General features: G+C 42.2%; 1 protein-coding gene across 2 annotated transcripts in view; it reads right to left on the bottom strand.

The window, feature by feature from the left end:
- Positions 1-22,124, bottom strand: part of LOC115135029 (probable E3 ubiquitin-protein ligase HECTD2) — a 40,772-nt gene extending 18,648 nt beyond the window's left edge. Inside the window, exons 1-16 of one of the 2 annotated variants that reach the window (XR_003864433.2) lie at positions 21,477-22,124; positions 17,395-17,524; positions 15,988-16,126; positions 15,508-15,610; positions 13,770-13,859; positions 13,539-13,603; positions 13,220-13,265; positions 11,245-11,354; positions 10,782-10,930; positions 10,330-10,453; positions 9,598-9,694; positions 9,344-9,451; positions 6,498-6,630; positions 5,751-5,839; positions 2,213-2,371; positions 685-759 (exon numbers count right to left, since the gene is read on the bottom strand). Coding sequence is in view for 1 of the 2 variants with exons in the window: in XM_029669223.2 (XP_029525083.1) it covers positions 685-759; positions 2,213-2,371; positions 5,751-5,839; positions 6,498-6,630; positions 9,344-9,451; positions 9,598-9,694; positions 10,330-10,453; positions 10,782-10,930; positions 11,245-11,354; positions 13,220-13,265; positions 13,539-13,603; positions 13,770-13,859; positions 15,508-15,610; positions 15,988-16,126; positions 17,395-17,524; positions 21,477-21,554 (1,695 nt within the window). In the remaining variant the exon portion in view is untranslated. The remainder of the gene's footprint in view (positions 1-684; positions 760-2,212; positions 2,372-5,750; positions 5,840-6,497; positions 6,631-9,343; positions 9,452-9,597; positions 9,695-10,329; positions 10,454-10,781; positions 10,931-11,244; positions 11,355-13,219; positions 13,266-13,538; positions 13,604-13,769; positions 13,860-15,507; positions 15,611-15,987; positions 16,127-17,394; positions 17,525-21,476) is intronic. The other variant, XM_029669223.2, reaches the window with a different exon arrangement.
- Positions 22,125-23,928: the final 1,804 nt, after the last annotated feature.

Genomic DNA, 23,928 nt, shown 5'->3' with positions numbered 1-23,928 from the left:
TCTCCCCAATTTCGTGGTATCCAGTTGTTAGTAATTACTATCTTGTCTCATCGCTACAACTCCCGTACGGGGCTCAGGAGAGAAGAAGGTCGAAAGCCATGCGTCCTCCGAAACACAACCCAACCATGCCGCACTGTGTTAAGAAGTACGGCTCCAACCCGGAAGCCAGTCGCACCAATGTGTCGGAGGAAAGACCGTGCACCTGGCTACCCCGGTTAGTGAGCACTGCGCCCGGCCCGCCACAGGAGTCGCTGGTGCGAGATGAGACAAGGATATCCCTACCAGCCAAACCCTCCCTAACCTGGACGACGCTATGCCAATTGTGCGTCGCCCCACGGACCTCCCGGTCGCGGACGGCTGCGACAGAGCCTGGGCGCAAACCCAGAGTCTCTGGTGGCACAGCTAGCGCTGCGATGCAGTGCCCTAGACCACTGCGCCACCCGGGAGGCCTAGCTCCTGGTCATCTTGGAGTCTCTAATTAAAACCTTGTGAGGCCAAAACCTTCTGAAGGTTTGGGGAACACTTTAGCCAAACTAATTGATCCTTTTCTTTTTTTGATCTATGTACACTTTTTAATTACATATTTCTCACTAGGGCAATTTGGTGAACTTGTCCTGCTCAATGTGTCCTGTTCAATAGTGCACTGTTGGCCTTGCACTGTTAATACATAGGAGAGGTCCATACCTGGAAGGTCAGATAGAAGTCTTCTTCCACATTGCCCTCATAGCAGAGCAGATCTCCAAGCCCATGAGCCAGATCCTGAAATAGCAAATACTTTGTCACTTTTATTATTTCCTTTCAAATGGACTGTACGTTGCACACAGCGTGACACGGGTCATGTATTACTGTCTGTGCTGCATGAATAAGCATGTTATGTTAGCAAGCTTCTGTTCTAAAGCGAATCAGCTGTTCTATTCAGCAAACCATTCAACACACGTGAAACACATGTAAGCCAGTGAGGGCAGTGGGAAAAATTAAGTTTAACAACAACAAAAAACTATTGGTTAGATAAGTGATTCCTGAAATGCAGAGTCTGTTGGAGTATTTTTTTAAATCTGAAATTATACTTGTTATATTGTTTGCTAGCTTCTCATTGACTACCCAACTTTGCTAACACTAGCTAGCTAGCCAGTTTTCTAAAAATGTGTGTTAGCTAGCGAAGTCAGCCATGTTATTAATACAACTCTCATCTGCTGTCGACATCAGGATACGATTTGAGAGCTTTAGTTAGCTCGAAAAATGGTTAGTAGCTTTGGCTACACGCGGACAGTGAATTCCGAGACATTCAATGGCTAGACACACTACAAACGATTTTACCAGGTTCCCATTTAGCAATTGTAATGACAGTCCACCACAACATACCCGAGAGTTTGCTAATTAGCATGGGGTAACCTGTGTTTAATTTCATTATATACTAAAAACACAGTTTGAGATTTCGCCAGTGGTTCATACGGGGAAATAGGCTTCCCATAAAAATTGTCAGAGATTGCAATAGTAATCAAGGGGGGCGGGGCTTAGCAAAAGGTCAATTGCCTTTGCAGATGGGACTGTACAGAAAGCGACTTTCAACCGTCTTCTTGAATCAGCCCAGCTGCAAAGCAGTTACATAGGATGAAGGGACAGTCTCTGATCAGTGGTATAGTGGCATGGCTGTGCCTGCCTTTCATGCCCCGAAGGGAGCCAGGGCAGCATTACTGTGGCACTGGGAGTATGCCAGGTCAGCCACCCTGCTTCATCAAAGCCACAGTGTTATTAAAACAACGTTTTTTTTATGACAGACAGGGCAGAGAACAACGCCCCACTCTTATGAAACTATGAACAAAGCCCCAAGAAAGTAGGAGGCAAACATCTGGCACAGTTTAACAATTAAAAGCAAATTCTTACACAGAGAAACACCATCTCAGCAATGGGTGTGTACATTTTAGAATAAGAGACCGTAGAGTTATTTCACATTGGACAAAATGAATGAAAGGTGTAAAATACTGATACATTTTTATGAATTCAGATGAGTTTCAGAGATTGGATCCAGCCCAAAGCAAAACATTTGGGAGTAAAGAAAGAAAAGCTAAACTGTGGTTCCCCCAGCTGGTTAAAAAGGGTATTGTGATCCTCACTGGTCTGACTGACCTACTGTTGAGGATGCCTATCCTTAATGAGTACATTTCTTACTCTAAATGCTGTGCATCAGATGAACCAATCAGAGAAGACATACCGGCATGACCTGCTGCAGGTCGCCCAGGGTGGCGGTTGCCATGCCGATGGGAGTATTCTGGTCACATGGCACAATGGGTGGAGTCAAGAGCTTCTTGTAACAATAAGGAGGGAAGTGGATATCCAGAGCAATGCTGTTGTACACAGCGAGACCCATGAGCTGGCACAGAGTCAAGGACCAGACATTGATTCACAGACAGATCAGGCCATTTTAGTTGATCAGTGTTCACCAAAGCAGGATCAGTGTCTTATATTAATGAATGTATTAGTGCAACACAATAACACAGGAAACTTGAACATAACGTACAGTACCATACGACTGTGAATGTTTGGGCTGATGCCCAGTAAGCACACAGAGACCAGACTGCACGAAGAATGTTTCTAAATTACACCAAGACAGAGTAAATGACTACATTGTGTTACTGTGTGTGTTCAGACTACGTCAGCCACCGCCCCTTTCCCACAAAACCCAGCAGGTGGACAGGACATTTATCCCATTAATTCTCCATCACCTACGCACGCACGCAAACACGTTCCTAGCTGCCTAGTCTCCATATTGCCTCCAAATGAGGAAGCTACTCTGGATGTATTTCAGAGTTAAAGCCCACACAAAGATCACTGTATAATGTGTTAACTGCAGGTAGAGTGGGTGCCTGGATTCAAGAGTACACACACAAACACACGTAGGCAAACTGCACAGACACGCACAACACTCTAAGACATGCACACATACACACTTTTGTGCACACGCTTTCACACTCACAGAACCGTGAGAAATTCAACGGGGTTGCCGTAGTGAAGGAAATACACTGACACCTACTCTGAAACTCTAATGTCATTGGCTTTCCAAGTACTTCAACGGTTGGAAATCTCACCGTACAATATTAGGCAACACTGAGGGAAGGAGCTTCACACAACGTTATTTTGGGGAATTTGAGGGCAAAGACCTAATACACTAAACAAAAATATAAAATGCAATGTAAAGTGTTGGTCCCATGTTTCATGAGCTGAAATAAAATATCCCAGAAATCTTCTATATGCACAAAAAGCTATTTTCTCTCAAATTCTGTGCACAGATTTGCTTACATCCCTGTTAGTGAGCATTTCTTCTTTGCCAAGATAATCCATCCACATGACAGGTGTGGCATGTCAAGAAGCTGATTAAACAGCATGATCATTACACAGGTGAACCTTGTGCTGGGGACAAAATGCCACTAAAATGTGCAGTTGTCACACAACACAATTCCACAGATGTCTCAAGTTGAGGGAGAATGCAATTGACATGCTGACTGCAGGAATGTCCACCAGAACTGTTGCCAGATAATTGAATGTTAATTTCTCTACTAAACAAGTATCGGGTGGCCAGTATGTCCAACTGGCCTTACAACCGTAGACCATGTGTAACCACACCAGCCCAGGACCTCCACATCCAGTTTCTTCACCTGTGGGATCATCTGAGACCAGCCACCTGGACAGCTGATTAAACTATGGGTTTTCACAACCAAAGAATTTCCACACAAACTGTCAGAAACAGTGTCAGAGAAGCTCATCTGCATTCTCGTCATCCTCTCCAGGGTCTTGACCTGACTGGAGTTTAGCGTCGTAACTGAATTCGGTGGGCAAATGTTCACCTTCGATGGCCACTGGCACGCTGGAGAAGTGTGCTCTTCATGGATGAATCCTGGTGTCAACTGTACCGGGCAGATGGCAGACAGTGTGTATGGCAAGTGGGCGAGCGGTTTGCTGTTGTCATCGCTGTGAACAGAGTGCCACATGGTGGCGCTGGATTTATGGTATGGGCAGGCATAAGCTACGCACAACAAACACAATTGCATTTTATTGATGGAAACTTGAATGCACAGAGATACCGTGACGAGATCTTCAATGGGCTTCAGGCCCATTGTCGTGACATTCATCCGCAGCAATCACCTCATGTTACAGCATGATAATGCACAGTCCCATGTCGCAAGGACCTGTACACAATTCCTGGAAGATAAAAATGTCCCAGTTCTTCCATGGCCTGCATACACATCAGTCATGTCACCCATTGAGCAAGTTTGGGATGCTCTGGATCGACGTGTACGACAGCGTGTTCCAGTTCCCGTCAATATCCAGCAACTTCTCACGGCCTGATCAACTCTATGCGAAGGAGATGTCACACTGCATGAGGAAAATGGGGGGGGGGGGGGGGGTAATCAGAGAGGCAATGCCAAGACAACCGTGTGGCTCAGAGCGGTAATGCCAGTGGTCCCGTGTGGCTCAGTTGGTAGAGAATGGCGTTTGCAACAAGGGAAAAGTTTAAAAAATAATCTCTTCCTTTGAACCTGTCCCTGTAGTCTCGTTTTGCAACACGTGTCTCTACCCATCCCATTGCAAGTTAAAGCAATATGCAGGCTCAATTCCAGCACAAGACTACTGCAAAGTGTACAAACTGCAAACAACATGCACAAAGTAGGAACAGCATGCAGTGTGCACTGTCTCTGCACCGTGCAAAGCACAACTCTAACATCATGGAAACACACTTTCAGTGTAAACAAATCTCAAGAGGTAAGTGGCTGTGATCCACCATCCGTATCAAAGTCTATGAGCTATAAGAGGCTTCTTCCTCATCCATCTGGCTTTTATTTGACAGGCTGCCTTTTACTGCCTTGAGCTCTCGAATAGGAGAGGGATTCAGAGGCCTCAGATGTAGTCTCAGATCTATAACTCTTGGCCTGTTCTGCACGCAGAGACATACAAATGGTATCCATGAGTTCATCTGACTCTGAACAAGTAGAAAAGGGCTTAATTGCCAAAATCTCACAATATCCCTTTAAATCTCCACCCGGAACAGCCAGAAGAGGACTGCCCACCCCTTAGAGCCTGAGAGCCCACCCCTTGGAGTCATGAGTTCTCCATGAGGTCTTTACAGACAAAAGGGCGACTACCTACAGATAAAGGATATTGCCCACTCCAGGCTGTTTACAATAAGTATATGTAATAAATATGTTAACTAAAACACAACAGGTTTAACATTCGTAGATAAATAGGAATGTACAGTGGGTTAAGTGAGTTGTCAGATTACGTTGGCTTACACTGACATGACATATGAATGTAACGGCATTACTAAGTCAATATGATGATTTGGTGGCCGCTGGCATCCTAATATATAGACAGACCAGCTGTCCAGATCAGCTTTATCTCAGGAGTGTTAGGAATGTTATGTTCAGTGGTTTGAAATGTTACTTTTTCGTATCTCGTACTTATTGAATGCAGGAAACAACCTCATGCTTAACATTATATCATGAAGATTCTGTTATTGTTCATGTCTTGCAAAAGGGGTTTACATAATACAGTGAAAATTTCATCCAAGTCCTATTAAATATAGATAATAAGCATATATTTCAATGGTTAGACTGATTTATAGCATCGCAAATACATTAAGTATCAGTTTCTCCAGTGTGGTTTTCCAGCACTGCCTCATCTGTGTGTGTGGTGCAGATTGCTGCATATCTGAAACCGTTGACACAGTAATTCCTGGGTTAGGAATGAAAGGATACAGTCCCGACCAATTGGAACTCTGAGTAGTTGTCACATTTCCAGCTGCTGAACCAATGACAACGGGAATCCTTCAAGTAGGTGAACATGCCTGAAAAAAAAAAACAAGTTTGATATATATAATCCAGTGAAAGGAGCATAAATGGGACTGGGAAAACCCCTCCACAGGCCTAATGTAACACACACGTCTGTTCAATGTCTAGTCTAATAATATTATATATAGTAGTATTCTAAAAGTTGACCGAAAACATTCACAGGTGCATTCAACAGTTTCCTTAACGAGATGAAAACTCTGACCTTCAAACATGAAACATTATTGTGCCTAACATTAACTTTTTGACAAGAAAAACTTGAGTGTAGATGGGTTGGTTCGCGTTTTTAATGAGTGGGCACAGTTCTCATATAGACTAGGCAAGCAGCCCGCATCTCTGAAAATATATCTATGGAAAGAATAACTGGGCTTGGAGGACTGAGAGAAAAGGAGACTCAATGACTCCAAAAGCAACAAGCTCACGCCAGTGTTTCACAGTTATTAGGTTTTTATTGGGAGTGTGAGAATGGCTTTATGGATAATATTCTAATTCTACTGAGATTTAATAAAAGCTGATTTGCTTTCCATTTCTTCCAGTATCTCAAATGAGAGGGAGAAACATTTGATTAATCTTGCATGGGTTTTAAGCAATATATGGATTCTACGTGAAAGTTTCTAAATGAGGCCAATATATTCTGTCCTGCATTCCATGTCTCACCATAGTCAATGTGGAAAATCTGTCGAACCAGCAGCAGGAACCACTCCTTGGTGAGGCCGCCCATGTCGAGCCCCGCCTCTCCTACGAAAGTGACCTTGAGCTTTTTCTTCAGGTCTGCTCTCTTCCTGCTCAGCTGGACAAGGCGAGGGAGGGGTGGAGGGGAGGGGAGGAGGGGAGACACAAACCTTGCGTTTTATGGCCAGGAAGGTTTTCCAAATCAAGCCGTGGTGACAGAACCTCCAGAGCAAAATACCAGATGGGCTTTAGAAGGGGAAGCAATGGGTCCACTAACAGCTCTGTGCTGTAGTGTTATGTGCTTTCTATCACCATTAGAACCAGATAACTTAATAAAGTATACATTTCTTTATAATATATTTCTTTATAATATATATACACACACACACACACACACACACACACACACACACACATACATACACACTTGAAGTCAGAAGTTTACACCTTAGCCAAATACATTTAAAAACAGTTTTTCACAATTCCTGACATTTAATCCTAGTAACGATTCCCTGTCTTAGGTCAGTTAGGATCACCACTTTAATTTAAGAATGTGAAATGTCAGAATAATCGTAGAGAGAATGATTTTTTTCAGCTTTTATTTCTTCCATCACATTCCCAGAGGGTCAGAAGTTTACATACACTCAATTAGTATTTGGTAGCATTGCCTTTAAATTGTTTAACTTGGGTCAAACGTTGCTTCAATATTTCCACATCATTTTCCTACCTCATGGTGCCATCTATTTTGTGAAGTACACCAGTACCTCCTGCAGCAATACATCCCCACAATATGATGCTGCCACCCCCATGCTTCACGGTTGGGATGGTGTTCTGCGGCTTGCAATCCTCCCCATTTTCCTCCAGACATAACAATGGTAATTACGGCCAAACAGTTCTATTTTTGTTTCATCAGACGAGAGGACATTTCTCCAAAAATTATGATCTTTGTCCCCATGTGCAGTTGCAAACCGTACTCTGGCTTTTTTTATGGCGGTTTTTTAGCAGTGGCTTCTTCCTTGCTGAGCGGCCTTTCAGGTTATGTCGATATAGGACTCGTTTTTACTGTGGATTAGATACTTTTGTACCTGTTTCTTCCAGCATCTTCACAAGGCCTTTTGCTGTTGTTCTGGGATTGATTTGCACTTTTCGTACCAAAGTACGTTCATCTCTAGGAGACAAAATGAGTCTCCTTCCTGAGCGGTTTGACGAGGTCGTGGATGATTTACAGTCTCTTATGTCTCTCTGGAATGCTACCCTTGCTCGGATTTCATCAACATTGTTGTCAAGAGACTGGACATTGGCGAGTAGTATGCTCGGGAGCGGTGCGCAATGTGCCCGTCTCCGGAGCCTGACCAGAAGACCGCTTCGTCTGTCCCTTTTACGGCGACATTGTTTTGGTTCGCTGGCTGGGATCCGATCCATTGTCTTGGGTGGTGGGCAAAACAGAAGATCCGCTTCGGGAAAGTCATATTCCTGGTCGTAATGATGGTGAGTTGACGTTGCTCTTATATCCAGTAGTGCCTGGGGGCAAACTACCTGCCCTCCAGGACACCTACACCACCTGATGTCACAGGAAGGCCATAAAGATCATCAAGGACAACAACCACCCGAGCCACTGCCTGTTCACCCCGCTATCATCCAGAAGGCGAGGTCAGTATAGGTGCATCAAAGCTGGGACCGAGAGACTGAAAAACAGCTTATATCAAGGCCATCAGACTGTTAAACAGCCACCACTAACATTGAGTGGCTGCTGCCAACATACTACCTCAACTCCAGCCACTTTAATAATGGAACAATTGATGTAAAAATGTATCACTAGCCACTTTAAACAATGCCACTTAATATAATGTTTACATACCCTACATTACTCATCTCATATGTATATACTGTACTCTATACCATCTACTGCATCTTGCCATCTTTATGTAATACATGTATCAGGAGCCACTTTAAACAATGACACTTTTATATATTTACATACCCTACATTACTCATCTCATATGTATATACTGTACTCTATATCATCTGCTGCATCTTGCCTATGCTGTTCTGTACCATCACTCATTCATATATTTTTATGTACACATATATATATATATATTTTTTTTTACCCCATTTTTATTTTTTACCCCCTTTCTCCCCAATTTCGGGGTATCCAATTATTAGTAGTTACTATCTTGTCTCATCGCTACAATATGTACATATTCTTCATCCCTTTACACTTGTGTGAAATTGTTAGGTTAGATTACTCGCTGGTTATTACTGCATTGTCGGAACTAGAAGCACAAGCATTTTGCTAAACTCGCATTAACATCTGCTAACCATGTGTATGTGACAAATCAAATTTGATTTGATTTATTTTTCCCATGATGTCAAGCAAAGAGGCACTTAGTTCGAAGGTAGGCCTTGAAATACATCCACAGGTACACCTCCAATTGACTCAAATGATGTCAATTAGCCTATCAGAAGCTTCTAAGGCCATGACATCATTTTCTGGAATTTTCCAAGCTGTTTAAAGACACAGTCAATTTAGTGTATGTAAACTTCTGACCCACTGGAATTGTGATACAGTGAATTATAAGTGAAATAATCTGTCTGTAAAAAATTACTTGTGTCATGCACAAAGTAGATGTCCTAACCGACTTGCCAAATCTATAGTTTCTTAACAAGAAATTTGTGGAGTGGTTGAAAAATGACTTTTAATGACTTCAACCTAAGTGTATGTAAACTTCCAACTTCAACTGATATATATATATATATTTATTTACAGAGGACAGTGTTTCAACAACGTCTCGACCACACCCAACGCTAGGTGTGTTAGGAGGTCTTACCTCATCCAATGAATCACTGAGTAGCTGGGCCCGTCGTACCTTGATGTTGAGGAACAACAGGTTCATGTCCACTCTCTGCCTGCGAGAGACCTTGTTCACCAGGCTTTGCTGGAGAGAGAGAAAAAACACATAACGAAAAGGTTTTAATATGAATGCAGGTCACTGTACATCATATGCATCTCAGTTCATGCACAGCTCAGGGACAACTGTGTTGATAGAGGAAGGTTGACAGAAGATAATAGGCTGTCTCTCACTCTGGCCATGCTTATCATCTGCTGTTCTGAGTCTCTCTGGATGATGGCTTTCTTCACCACCGTTGACAGGATAAATGGGAACTGGCAGAAAGAGAACCTGAGGAGAAGATAGGAAGAAAAAATGCACTTGGGAAGAAGATTATAAAATATGGACCCCCTAGGATTTCCAGAAAGAGGAAGAGAGTAGCCCACAGTCTCTGGACTGCTCCACAATCAGTTCCATCTTTAGAAACAGGAATCATTGTGCAATATCCTTCTCTCTCCATAATATGTGTCCCTTGACGGTCACACCATATGGAGGCGTGATGTGCTCTGTTTTGAGTTTCGGCTCTGAGCTGGGGAAGGCTAACCTTCAGTAGCGCTGCATTAGCACGTTTAGCTGTTCATATGATGTATGGCACACAAGAGGGAGCTGTATCATCAAAAACTTGGAACGGACACACAGGGAGAGAGGAAAAACATGTGAAGCTTATGAGAAGTATATCTAATGTGCCGTGTGTTCTGCTCTCAGTACCATGTGCTGTCAATCACTGGCTGATATGGGAAATGGGAAAACGACATGCTATGGTTTACAATCTTCCCAGCAGGACTTCCTAACTATGTTCAGAATTGGAAGATGTTTAACCAATAAGTTATGGCCTATAAGAAGGGCTCAGAAAATGTCCGGATTAGGAAAAACACTGGACCCTGAATATGGGATCCGAGTGTTGATCCTGTAAACTGGGGACTCACTTGTTGGAGTTGCCGTGGCTCTGCCAGGTGCGGTACTGCTCCATGATGTCGATGTGGTCCAAGGTGATGTTGTAGAAGTCCGTGAAGGACATGATAGGAGGCGTGGATATGCTGTTAGCTGCATCTGGAGGGGACAGGGTATACAAGGGCATTAGAGTTTATCTACACATGTCTAAATGACTTTACACCCGAGATAGAATCTCTACCTAGATTCTATATGCATGAAAAACCACGTCACCCCTCCGGCCCTCCTGACAGCACCTGAACCTACATCCTCCCTTGTACAATGACACTTTCACTTTGTCTCTGGTATGTGTATCAGGTTTTACAGCACATACTGGATAACACAGGGCTCATATTGTAGCACTGTGGGGTTACCCAGAATCCACTGAACAGCTCCAGGGGTACACCGGGTAAAATACCCTGTTCCTGATGTTGTGGACATGACTTACTGAAGAGGGCGAGGACCTTGGTGGCAGCAGGGATCCACCAGGAACACCTGGTCAGAGGGGGCAGTTCATCAGGAGGAGCAGGTAACAGACGAGTGGAGATGAAGTGAAGAAAACGCTCCACCAGCTGCCTGAAACGCCTTGGAGACAGTCTGGGGAGGGGCGAGGAACGGGAAGCGCGCACACACACACACACACACTACGTTTAGATTACCACAGGCCAGAGTGAACGTTAGGTAGTGTTTGGGTGTGACAGCGTGTAGGGAGAGACTGTGTAATGTCGACTCAAACTGGATACAGGCTGGGTGTTAGTCACCTCTATGAAGATCAAATACTTCACTACTCAAACCCTATTCATAACTGCGGGCTGTGTTAGTGTGAAACAAACACATGGTTTATAATAATAAATGTTTTATAATCCATGCAGGGGTGAGGCTTTAAGACACACTTTGCAGACTGCACTTACTTTTTAAACCAGTGCACTAGGAAATGGTGGTCAGCCTCGGACAGGCCAGCTATCTGTCTCAGTAGGTGGGCATAGATCACATAGGTACTGGTGCTGGAATACTGAGGGTTCTAGAAAACAAATAAACACATGTCAACTGTTCTAAAAATCCAGAATGTACTGCAAAATTACCTTGCACCAATACAGAGAAAAGAGAGGCAAGAGAAAGCTTTAAAAGCTGACTATAGTCCAGTCTATTTCATCGGTTTCTATGCACTGAACTTCAGTGAAAACCATAAAACATTCAGCCTCTCCGAAAGAACAGCATCACACAGGAAACCGACATTCCAGCAGTCCAGGATGACCTCACCCAGTCTCCATGGAGAACAAGGAACATGACATCAGGGATCTGGCTGATCAGACGTGTGCTGTGTATCTCCCAGTCGAACAACCACCCACATTCTTTACACAAACGTGTAACAAGAGAATAGGCCTACACTTATATAGAGGAAATTAAACAAAAAACAGAATTGCTATAGACAATCTTGTTTACAATTGTCATACACTGTTAGTTACAGCAAGTACAGACTTACTCAGAGTATTTCAATTAATGACATCATTAGCATTTTTCCTCGACGGACTAGGGTTACTAGATTTTATGTGAGGTGAAACAGGTGAAGTCAAATCAACGACTCTAGTCACACAACTAGCTCTCAGACAGAGCGTAGTGGTTGCAGTACTGCTGTGGACTGACTGCCTGACATACGACTGGAGTCAATGGGGTGTATGGAGAGGGAGGAGGCCTAAAGATTCCAGCTGGTCTTGCTTAACCTGGCCACTGTACTGTACAGCTAGGCATTAGACCAACAGACAGAACTACTGCTGCAGTAAAAAGTGCCCAGGTGTAAGAAGAACAGAGACACAGTGTACTGTTGGAATAGAAGAACATCCACAGCACACTGAAACAAGACATACTGAACCAGCAAAACACACTACCATCTGATATAAGCATCTAGACATCAGACCAAAACCAATAACTACTGTCTCTCTATGAAAAACACAGACACTTAGACCACCAAAACAAACAGAGACTCACTGCACTACAGCCAGAACTATCTTCAAAACTGACGTGAGGGCAGAAAGAAGTCCTGCCACTGAATCCAATGAGCCAGAACGGCTGCCTCTGTATCACTTCACATGCGACTGTAGTGGGATATAATACCACAGGGGCTAGAGTACCACAGGGGCTAGAGTACCACAGGGGCTAGAGTACCACAGGGACTAGAGTACCACAGGGGCTAGAGTACCACAGGGGCTAGAGTACCACAGGGACTAGAGTACTACAGGGACTAGAGTACTACAGGGGCTAGAATACTATAGGGGCTAGAGTACCAAAGGGGCTAGAATACTACAGGGGCTAGAATACCACCGGGGCTAGAATACCAAAGGGGCTAGAGTACCAAAGGGGCTAGAGTACCAAAGGGGCTAGAGTACCAAAGGGGCTAGAATACTACACTGGCTAGAGTACCACAGGGGCTAGAGTACCAAAGGGGCTAGAATACTACACTGGCTAGAGTACCACCGGGGCTATAGTACCAGAGGGACTAGAGTACCCAAAGGGGCTAGAATACTACAGAGGCTAGAATACCACAGGGGATATGGGACCCTAACAGTCCCTTTAAGCCTGTGGCAGTGGTGGTTTGGAAAGCACAAAATAACCCACTTTCCACAGGAAATGACAGGGATTAATGGAAACCAAGAATCTGATGACGGGAGCATTATAGCCATTTATTTCTGTTCTGAAATGAACTGTTTAACAACATGGGGATTTACTAAGCATTTACACCAATCCAAGATTTTTCACAAGGGAATTCAACACAAAAGACAAAGCATAAAACATAAAACATAATTTATACCTTATAAAATGAAACGTTTACAAACAAAACGTACTGGTGCATGTACTTAATAAGATGTTATCTTAAGAAGTAAATGTTACCTGAACTAAGATGAAGTATGCCCTCAGGTCATCTTTCGTTCTGGGACTGAAAACACAACACATTGTTTTCAGCAAAAGGAGGAAATCAAAAATGTATACCGTCAGCCTAATGAGACATCGTATTTCATCCAAACTAGCACAATGTGGCAACAAAAAATGGCAACAAATTTGAAAAGAAGATTAGATGCCAAACTGTATGAATGTCATTTAGTTCTCATAAGCAATGCTCTATTTATGGTAAATGGTTGCTGCAGTGTAACAACAGGTAGCATAGTAACAGTAAATGGTAGTAGCGGTATAAATTGAAAGCAGCACTCACCCTTTCCACTCTCTTAATAGGCTGTTAATGATTCCCTTCAACACTGATTTCTGGATGTCTTGGGGCTAAAACAACACAAACAAACATGAGTTAACCTCTAAATTGGATGAAATTACCCAAATTCTGCTAGTTTCAGGAAGCACTTTCATGGTAAAAAAATCTGAATAGGACTTCATTTGTTTTCTCATATGATATCCTCTTCCATAGAAAGGTCACGTTGGCAGTACTTACTGTGCAGAGTAAAGCATCATAAACAGCATTCAAAAATTTTGAGTTGACTCCAGAATCCTCGATTGTGTTAAATGGGGCGTTAGCTTCTCTCTAAGAAAGGAGGAAAAGGAACATTTTACATTTCTCATTGTTAAAATGTTTTTATTTCAGGCCTTTTTAACAACAGCTCAAACAACGGGCACTTGCTACAGCCAAACCCTGGGCTTGTCTGCAGTGAGGACATATAGTGTGTGTGTGTTAAACAATGGCAGTGTGTGTTGAACCAATCTTGCTCGATGCCAACTAAACAAGGTTCGGACCTTATAAGTGCATTTGGAAAGTATTCAGACCCTCCCCTTTTCCACATTTTGTTACGTTACAGCCTTATTCTAAAATGGATTAAAAATGATTTTTTTCCCCCCACATCAATCTAAACACAATGCCCCATTAGGACAAAGCGAAAACAGGAATGTAGACATTTCTGCCAATATATTAAAAATTAAAAACACCCTTTGATATGAGACTCGAAATTGAGCTTAGGTGCATCCTGTTTCCATTGATCATCCTTGAGATGTTTCAACAACTTGATTGGAGTCCATCTGTGGTAAATCCAACTGATTGGAGATGATTTGGAAAGGCACACACCTGTCTATATAAAAACCTCACAGTTGACAGTGCATGTCAGAGCAAAAACCAAGCCATGAGGTTGAAGGAATTGTCTGTAGAGCTCTCCTCAGTAAAAGGCACATGACAACCCGCTTGGAGTTTGTCCTTAATTAAGGCACCTAAAGGACTCTCAGACATGAGAAGCAAGATTCTCTGGTCTGAAGAAACCAAGACTGAACTCTTTGGCCTGAATGCCAAGTGTCACGTCTGGAGGAAACCTTGTACCATCCCTACGGTGAAGCATGGTAGTGGCAGCATCATGCTGTGGGGACGTTTTTCAGTGGCAAGGACTGTGAGACCCTCGAAGGAAAGATAAACAGAGATCAAAGGAAAGATAAACAGATCAAAGTACAGAGATCCTTGATGAAAACCTGCTCCAGAGTGCTAATGGACGTCAGTCTGGGGTGAAGGTTCACCTTTCAACAGGACAACGACCCTAAGCACACAGCCAAGAAAACGCAGGAGTGGCTTCGGGACAAGTCACTGAATGTCCTTAAGTGACTCAGCCAGAGCCCGGAAATGAACCCGATCTAACATCTCTGGAGAGACGTGAAAATAGCTGTGCAGTGATGCTCCCCATCCAACCTGACAGAGCTTGAGAGGATTTGCAGAGAAGAATGGGTGAAACTCCCAAAATACAGGTGTCAAGATTTTAGCGTCATACCGAAGACGACTCGAGGCTGTAATCGCTGCCAAAGGTGCTTAAATAAAGTACTGAGTAAACAGTCTGACTTCTTATGCAAATATGATATTTCTAGATTTTCTTTTTCATACATTTGCAAAAAAATCCATTTTAGAATAAGGCTGTAACGTAATGAACATTTGGAAGAAGTCAGGGTCAGTACTTTCGAGTGCAGCTTTTCTCTTCCATTATGTACCGTTGATTTCCTCATGAATAACACTTTCCAGAACACATGCTCTGCATGCTTTCCTTATGAATTCACAATGGAGAAAGAGGTGCTGCAAATAACAATCATTTAATACGAGGAACTAGGGTTTGGAATATTCTAAAATTGATAAGGTATGTTTGGGGAAAGCATAACTCACAACATAATAACAAAATGCCTGCATGAGCCATTTCAAGAGCCATTACCTTGAAGGCAGCATTGATCTCTAGAAAGGAGTCAAAGGTGGTTAGGTAGAAATCCCTCACATCCCTCCAGTCCCCTGAGGTTGTGGCTCGATCCATGTCTTCCCTGCAACACAGTGGAAGGAATCCATCAATAAATCATTGTCATAGCGAATCATAGCCCAGTGAGCAAAAACTGGTTGAATCAACGTTGTTTCCACGTCAATTCAACAACAAAAAATGTTATGTGTTGATGTTGAATCAAAGTGGAAAACTGATTGGATTTGCAAACAGTCAATGATTTTCACCCAACTTTTAACCTAAATCCAATGACATGATGTTATTTCATGTTGAATTTACGTTAGTTGACAACTCTACCAAATTGAAATCAAAACAAGACGTTGAAATGACGTCTGTGCCCAGTGGGAAGTCATGACGATCATAAAGGTATGCTACTCACTGTTAAAAGGTCAAATGGAGGTCATGGGGAGAGGTGTTACTCACTGGAATTCTTTGATGGTCTTAGTGCGGAGGGGGATGACAGGTTCAGAGGGGAACGGGGCCTTCACCTCAGGGGGAAGTGTGTCGATGGAGATCCTCTGTTTCTGCCTCACGTCACTGCAAATAGGAGGTAGCTCCCTCCCTGGGAAATTACAAGACCCACATAGTTAGTTCCCTTTACACAGAGTATCATACACATGACTATTATGTTGTGTGGCAGATATGTACATATATTTGTTACTGCTTGCAAAGACGGCATACATAGCTTCCACAATGGACATGATTCACAAGGCTTTGATTGCGAGATCCTTAGATTGCGACATGCTCAGACTGGCTTCACTAACAACACTAATTAAACTCGACCCAATCAGTCTGTAATCACATCGTACATTCACTGCATGACCTTAGTTAACCAAAGCCGACTTTCCGTTAAGTATGGACACATTATTGCCTCTACCAATCTTTTTCAGGACCTAACAGGGCAGGACAACAGTGCATTCAGACTAATGACAGCATTCACACAAGAAGACACAATGAAGTCGTTAAACTATTTCTGCTGGCTGTTGCCAGGTCATAACAATTGATGACGTCCATCATTACCTCAGATAGCTGACCCATCTCATCTCATCCTATTCATGTTGCCCATGCTTTTGTTTTCCTATCAAAACCCTTTTATGCATAGACATCTCATTTGAAGATCAGAGGAAGAAAATCTTAAACTTCTGCCAAATATCATGTATTCATTTACATTGGTAACAGAGTTTCATTTCAGTGAGGTTACAAATATCAAGTGATGGAACATATTGATTGCATAAATGGCAGAGCAATCATATAGTTTGTGCATAACAATAAATCAGGCCAGGAATCTAAACAACTACATTTGAAATGACAAACGCTTGGAAATGCTTTCCTGCTGCATGGTTCCTCTCCACCAACATGTATACGCCATGAAAATAAGCCTTCATATGGCTTTCATTTGACAGAGATGTTCGCATAATTATTTTGGCATCAGTAGCAGCAGCGACTAAATCGATTTAGTGTGCACTGCAGGCCTGACAACTGTTCTTTAATATACTGTCATTTTGTTCATTTAACTAAATAAACAATGTCTCCATTGCCGTACAGTGGTGAGTCGATTTAGTGTGCACTGCAGGCCTGACAACTGTTCTTTAATATACTGTCATTTTGTTCATTTAGCTAAATAAACAATGTCTCCATTGCCGTACAGTGGTGAGTGACATATCATTGTATCCAGTGGAGAGAGACCAGCTTCTGTGTGAATATAGGGAAGCCCATCAGGAATCAGGTTGGAAAGAGGAGAGATTATTGTAGGATACGAGAGGGCTACGTTTCTCCAGTGTCTTTGTAGACCACCACAGTGTGTGAATCTGCCCAGTGTTGTTAACTCACCATGTCGTCCACCTGGTAGACACTGGTTTGTGCCCACACTGAACCGGCCTCCCGTCTCCCTCCGCTGGTTAAGGGAGGAGATGAACGTGCTGAGGGAGGGAAAGGGCTGTTTCGCACCACGTCCCAAATCCTGTCACAAGAAGATTACATCATTATGGGAGGAAAACTGCACTGAAAACAATGTACAATTATGTATGTATGCCTGTGTGTTCTTGTGTGTTCTTGTAGTGGGCTCAGAGTTCAAAGGGCCTTTGAGTCTTACACTTTAACAGCGATGGAGTCATGGAACTCCTGCTACATTTTGTGCTGTTGGGAAACGTTTCATATAGGAGTTAGAGGTTAACTTTGCTCAAGAATGACTTTGTGATGGTGACAGGCGTGTTCAAGTTCAAGCCCTCCTCTCCCTTGTGTGCTCTTGACTTAAAGGCCCAATGCAGCCATTTTTATTTTAATATGAAATCATTTCTGGGTAACGTGGTACGTTACTGTAATATTGTTCCATTTTTAGTTTTTTTTTAAAGCAAAAAACAATTTCAAGCAATCATTTTTCTAGGACTGTTTGGGAGTAGTCTGAGTGAGGGGCCTAAGGGAGTGAAAAGTATCTGTTATTGGTAGAGAGGTTTAGAACTCTTTGTTCTTGGTCTATTAACTTATACCGCCTGGTGATGTCCACCCATGCAAAACCTGCTGATTGGAAGATCCAGTGTAAATTGTATTTTAAACCTGCAAATATCAGGAATTAACACTGACTTAAAAAAGTCACACTTTTACAGTGTTAGTGTCATCAGCAGTTGTACAATATGATACAAAACACAGGAAAAACCATGTTGACTGCACTGTGCCTTTAAGTCTGATTTGCCCCCATTTTCTTGATAATTGAATGTCTGAATGTCCCCAACAGTTGCCAACATTATTTATCCTAACAACTGCTACTACCGCTACTTTGTGAATAGAAAAATAATAATTGCACTTTATCCTTTGCCAGAGGAAACCCTATTAGGCCCACACATTAGACTCATGAATCAACATGAATCATAGGGATAGAATACCATATCATATAATTGGCATTTATTTCATTCAGTTAAGTGGCCCACGTGATTTTTCCACCCAAGGTGAATCCGACAACCAGTTTAGAAAATATATATGATGTCAATTTCCTATTTCTTGCTTGCTGCTCTCACCAATGCCTACAGCCAACTGTTCTGGTAGCCCAGACAGCAAGGAGGGTGGGAGGTAGGAACTGAGTGCAGTGGACAGATTGAGAGAGAGTGGAGGGCCAACTAACAGCATATGCACAGCAGCAGGTCCTGACACCTTAAAACTCTCCACCGAACGAAGAGGAGGGGGAGAAAACACATGTCTTACAGATGACATGGAGAGAGGGAGAGAGAGAGAAGGGAACTTCTCAAGTCCAGACAATCCTAATGAGATCACTGAGATTAGAATTACATCCATAAAAATCTTCCCTGATTATGCCATTAGCACTCCACATGGAGTTACTCTGATACAGACAGTAATATTGTCTCCAATGCCTCATATTGTAAAAACTATTAACATGTTCAGTTTGTGCTAATCAAACTGACATCTATAAAAAAAAATGTTACAAATAATGCACCTCAGTGGAATATGGTAGATGCTTAATTTCAGAGGGATAAAAGATATCTCCTCCCCCGTATCCCGTTGTCTAATTCGATCCAATGGATTCTATTCAACTAATTCAACATTCGTGTGTACAAAAGGGCAGATCAAACAAACTCTTCATCCGAGACACAGACAGGAACAATATCTCCAAACAGCACACTCCATTAACATACAAGAAGAGGCTGCCACACAGAGATACACCTAGTGTGTATTATCTCTCCATCTCCCATATTAAAACGCTCTTAAAGAAGTATGCATTTACATTTGTACATTCTAGTCATTTATCAGACACTCTTATCCAGAGCGACTTACAGTACCTAGTGTTAAGACTATTGTTTTTGTACTGGTCCCCCATGTGAATCAAACCCACAATCCTGGCGCTGTAAGTGTCATGCTCTACCAACTGAGCTACACTGGACACGCTCTTAAAGAAAAAAAAAGAACAGTACGCGCATGCACACCACACATACATTAGACACACACACACAAACCTTTCAGTTGATTTTAGAGTTGTAGTTTACCCATTGCTCATACTAAGGACACATCTTCTAACAACATCAATAACCAGAAATGCCTATAACTTCTGGGTTATACTTTCCATGCGTTCGAATAACTGCTTAGTTTGTTTAAACTTTATTATTAGTGTTGCTTTTAGTGTGCCTTTGGTATTTAAAAAAAAAAACAGTTAAACATTTCCTTTCCCAAGCGGACTCAGAGGATCTAATAATGTTTTGTGTTTACGGAGGGAAAAATAGGAATCATGTGTTATTTATGGTGAGACGAGACACACAAGGCAGTTGCTGTGTTCAGCATTATGTGTAATGATACACAGGGCCAGGCTGACTGGACTTTGTGTGTGTGTGTGTGTGTGTGAGAGAGAGAGAGAGAGAGATAACAGCATTACCACATTTCCACCAATATTAGGCCTACATTAGTCTGAAAATGATGATGTGACACAATAACACATATTGTATCACGGGCGAAGTGATTCTTGGTGTGGCTCCTCTCCTCTGAATTACAGAATTGTTCTTTATATTACAACCCTAACTTCTGGATAAAAACATCACTCTCCTCCTTCCTCTTCTCCTCCCTCCCCCTCCCTCCCTCCTCGACCACTCCTGTCCTTCTATTCTGTTATTCATGGCTGTGCCAAAATGCAGCACTTTATGAGAGAATAAGCGTCTGTGTCTGTGGAAAAGTCTGCCTCACTCCTAAATCTCTTCCCATGTTGCTCTTCCAGGACGTTTACTATCTAGATCACTACAACGATGCTACCGTGTGATGAGTGTGTTGGTGGGAATGTGTGTGTGTGTGTGGGTGAGAGAGAGAGAAGGAGAAAGAAAGAACGAAAGAAAGAGCAAGAGAGCGAGAAGCAGCATTATGACATTTCCAGACATTATGCCTACATTAGTATGAAAAATTATGGGTTCCATATTGGATAGTTAAAGGGGAAATACGCAGTCAAAACAATAACAAAGCGGTCCCACCCGCCTCTGTATGGTAAAAAGTTGAGGGATTGGCCTGGAGAAATCTAACCACTCTTAAATTCATAGACAAAGCTTTTGATGCAAGGACTGACCATCCAAGATACAAAAATTATAGTTAAGCATTTGTTTGTTTACATTTACAATGTTTACAAACATTGGATTCAAACAAGCTTATATTTTGGGTTCTGATGGGGTATGACAGTGGAACTAAGCTCATGAGGAATTTACAAGTTATATTCTTCAAGAATCAATTAATTTATAAGTCCAAAAACGGATGTAGCAACTGCGGATTGCCCCTTTAATTAAAAAAAAAACTCTTCCAATGTTCCTCTTTTGAGGGGGACTGTTGGGAAACAAATGTCAATGCTTTTTCCAATGACAAATATCCTGGTCCTATTCTGATAATTTAAGTCCTTGAGTCCACTTACTTTGTGAATTAAATCACTAAGCATCTTGTTCCACAGGAGAATTAAGCAATAATGTATATGGCCCATATACCACGGCTAAGGGCTGTTCATTTTCACGACGCAACGCGGATGCCTGGACACAGCCCTTAGCCGTGGTATAGTGGCCATATATCACAACCCCCAAGATGCCTTATTACTATTATAAACTGGTTACCAACATAATTAGAGAAGTAAAATTACATGTTTTGTCATACCCCTGGTATACGCTGTCAGCCAATCAGCATTCAGGGCTTGAACCACCCAGTTTATAATGCAATTTATAGTAGGGATGCTGACAATAACAAATTAGAATAGTAGCCCATACTGCAAAATAAATACTGCACATTGTTTGACTGGGCCAGTTCAGTAATGTCTTTGGGATGTAGTTGAATAAAGGAAATATTGTGTAAGAAAAAACATTACAGAAAAGAGCTCAAATAATTAACTATATTTTACAACAACAAGTTGTAAGCATTTTCTGATTGAATGTAAACAATTTTGCACTTACCATAGTTGGTGACGTATGGCATATTGGAGGGAGCTTTTCCCTTTCCACCTCCGATTGCGCACAATTCTCTTCATTCATTACAGAGTGAGCTTCTTTTTTTAAAAGAGAAAGTTATTTATTCCACTACAATGAGTCTAAGGAGACGTTTACGCGTTACCTCGCTGTCGAAGAATATGCATAATATTGCAGGTCTCTATCAAAGGATATCGCCCACTATATTGTCAGGTTCAGGAGATTCATATTGGTCCACCGTCGTCACAGTTTCTCCGGCAGGTGGGTTCATGCGCAACCTGTCACTAACAAACTGTTGCTGCACGCAAATTCCAGAATTTTACATGAAAAGAACACAAGTATTATTTATAAGAACTACGGTAACGTTATCCTTTTTGTAGTTAACTGTTACTTTCAATAATCATATTTTCCTCTTACGGCGCGGTTTTTGGCATCCCTTTGGAAGGCAGCACCGCTGTAAACTGGCGCCATGTTGTTAGAAGGCGGTGCATGGAAACGAGCTTGGAAACGGAGGCAGTCTCCAAGATGAGACATCCTGCGTCATCGGAGCAATTTAACTAACATCCATAATTAGAGAAATAACCTAGATATTTGCTCCCTAAAAGTCATACCCTATTAATGGGATATTTAATTCGTGGCTCTCTGGGAAGTCCTGAATATGCCAGTTTCGCAGCAGTTTGCAGAACTCCCCTACCCAGCTAACAACAAACGTTTCCACAACTTTAGTAAAACTGTTCCCTTAAGAGTCTCATTAGGTCATCAACTAACGTTTTCATAGGAATGTTCCTGTGACGTGCAAGGATTGTTTAGAACTTACCCAGAACGTGGTTAACAAGTTCTCAGATATTAAGATATTGTTGAAGACACGTTTCATGGGAACGTGCCAAGAACATTTGTGTTTCCAGTTTTCTGTGGGTTAGGAGAACATTTCATCAACAGCCCACCAAACATTCACAGAACATGGTTGTCATGTTCTCAGAATATAATATATCAATGTTCTAGGCAAGTTTCATGGTAACGTTGCAAGAACATTTGTGTTTCCAGTTTTCTGTGGGTTAGGAGAACATACCATCAACATCACACTAATCTTTGTTACCCAGAAGTAAAATTCTCGTGAAAGTTGTCACTTCCTGTTTACACTGGAATCTGTCCACAAGAGATTAACATCACACTCAACATACACAGAACATGGTTGCCAAGTTCTTAATATATAAGATATTGATGTTCTAGACACTTTCATGAGGAATGTTGCAGGAACATTTCTGTGTATCAGTTGTCGGGACTTCGCCTGATGGTCCCAAAGATACATTTTCCCCCACACCTGGGATTTGAACTCACAACCTCTTTGTTCACGGTTAGGGTTGCAAAGCTACCAATAATTTACCAAGTTACTGGAATCGTCAGTAACTAACAGAAAATCTATGGCAATCTATCATAACTTTGGTAATTTATACTTGAATAACTTTTTTAAATCGTATTCATGTTTTTATATCTGTGTTCATATTGTCTATGAGTTTCTAGTAGACAGGCCATATGGTTCAAGAGAAAACAGCCTAATTAATTATTATTTTCAGTTACCTCTGCAACTCGTCCAACTATTTACTTGTTTCGCAACTGCCACCAGTTTGACAACAAAATATTGACAACAAATAGATATTGACATGGTAAAATAAATGTGTGACATGTCTGGTGAGTATACAGGCCATGGAAGAACTGGGACATTTTCAGCTTCAAAGAACTGTACAGATCCTTGCAACATGGGGCCGTGCATTATCATGCTGAAACATCAAATCAAATATAAATGTATTGGACACATTCACATGATGTCATAGCCAGTGTAGCGAAATGCTTGTATGAGGTGATGGTGGCTGATGAAGGGCACGACAATGGGCTTCAGGATCTCGTCACGGTATCTCTGTGCATTCAAATTGCTATAGATAAAATGCAATTGTGTTTGTTGTGTGTAGCTTATGCCTGCCCATACCATAACCCCACGCCACCATGGGACACTCTGTTCACAACATTGACATCAGCAAACCGCTCACCCACACAACATCATTCTGCCATCTGCCCGGTACATTTGAAATCAAGATTAATCCATGAAGAGCACACTTCTCCAGTGTGCCAGTGGTTTATCGAAAGTGAACATTTACCCACTGAAGTCGGTTACGACACCGAACTGCAGTCAGGCCAATACTCTGGCGAGGACGACGAGCACCCAGATGAGCTTCCCTGAGACGGTTTCTGACAGCTTGTGCATACATTCTTCAGTTATGCAAACCCAGAGTTCCATCAGCTGTCTGGGTGGCTGGTCTCAGACGATCCGGATCCTGCAGGTGAAGATGGATGTGGAGGTCTTGTGCTGGTGTGTTTACACGTGGTCTGCAGTTGTGAGGCCGCTTGGACGTTCCCACCAAATTCTCTAAAATGATGAAGGCAG

The sequence above is a fragment of the Oncorhynchus nerka genome, linkage group LG10 (genome assembly GCF_034236695.1).
Source record: "Oncorhynchus nerka isolate Pitt River linkage group LG10, Oner_Uvic_2.0, whole genome shotgun sequence".
In the NCBI taxonomy this organism is placed as follows: domain Eukaryota; kingdom Metazoa; phylum Chordata; class Actinopteri; order Salmoniformes; family Salmonidae; genus Oncorhynchus; species Oncorhynchus nerka.
This window is presented reverse-complemented; position numbering and strand designations above follow the sequence as displayed.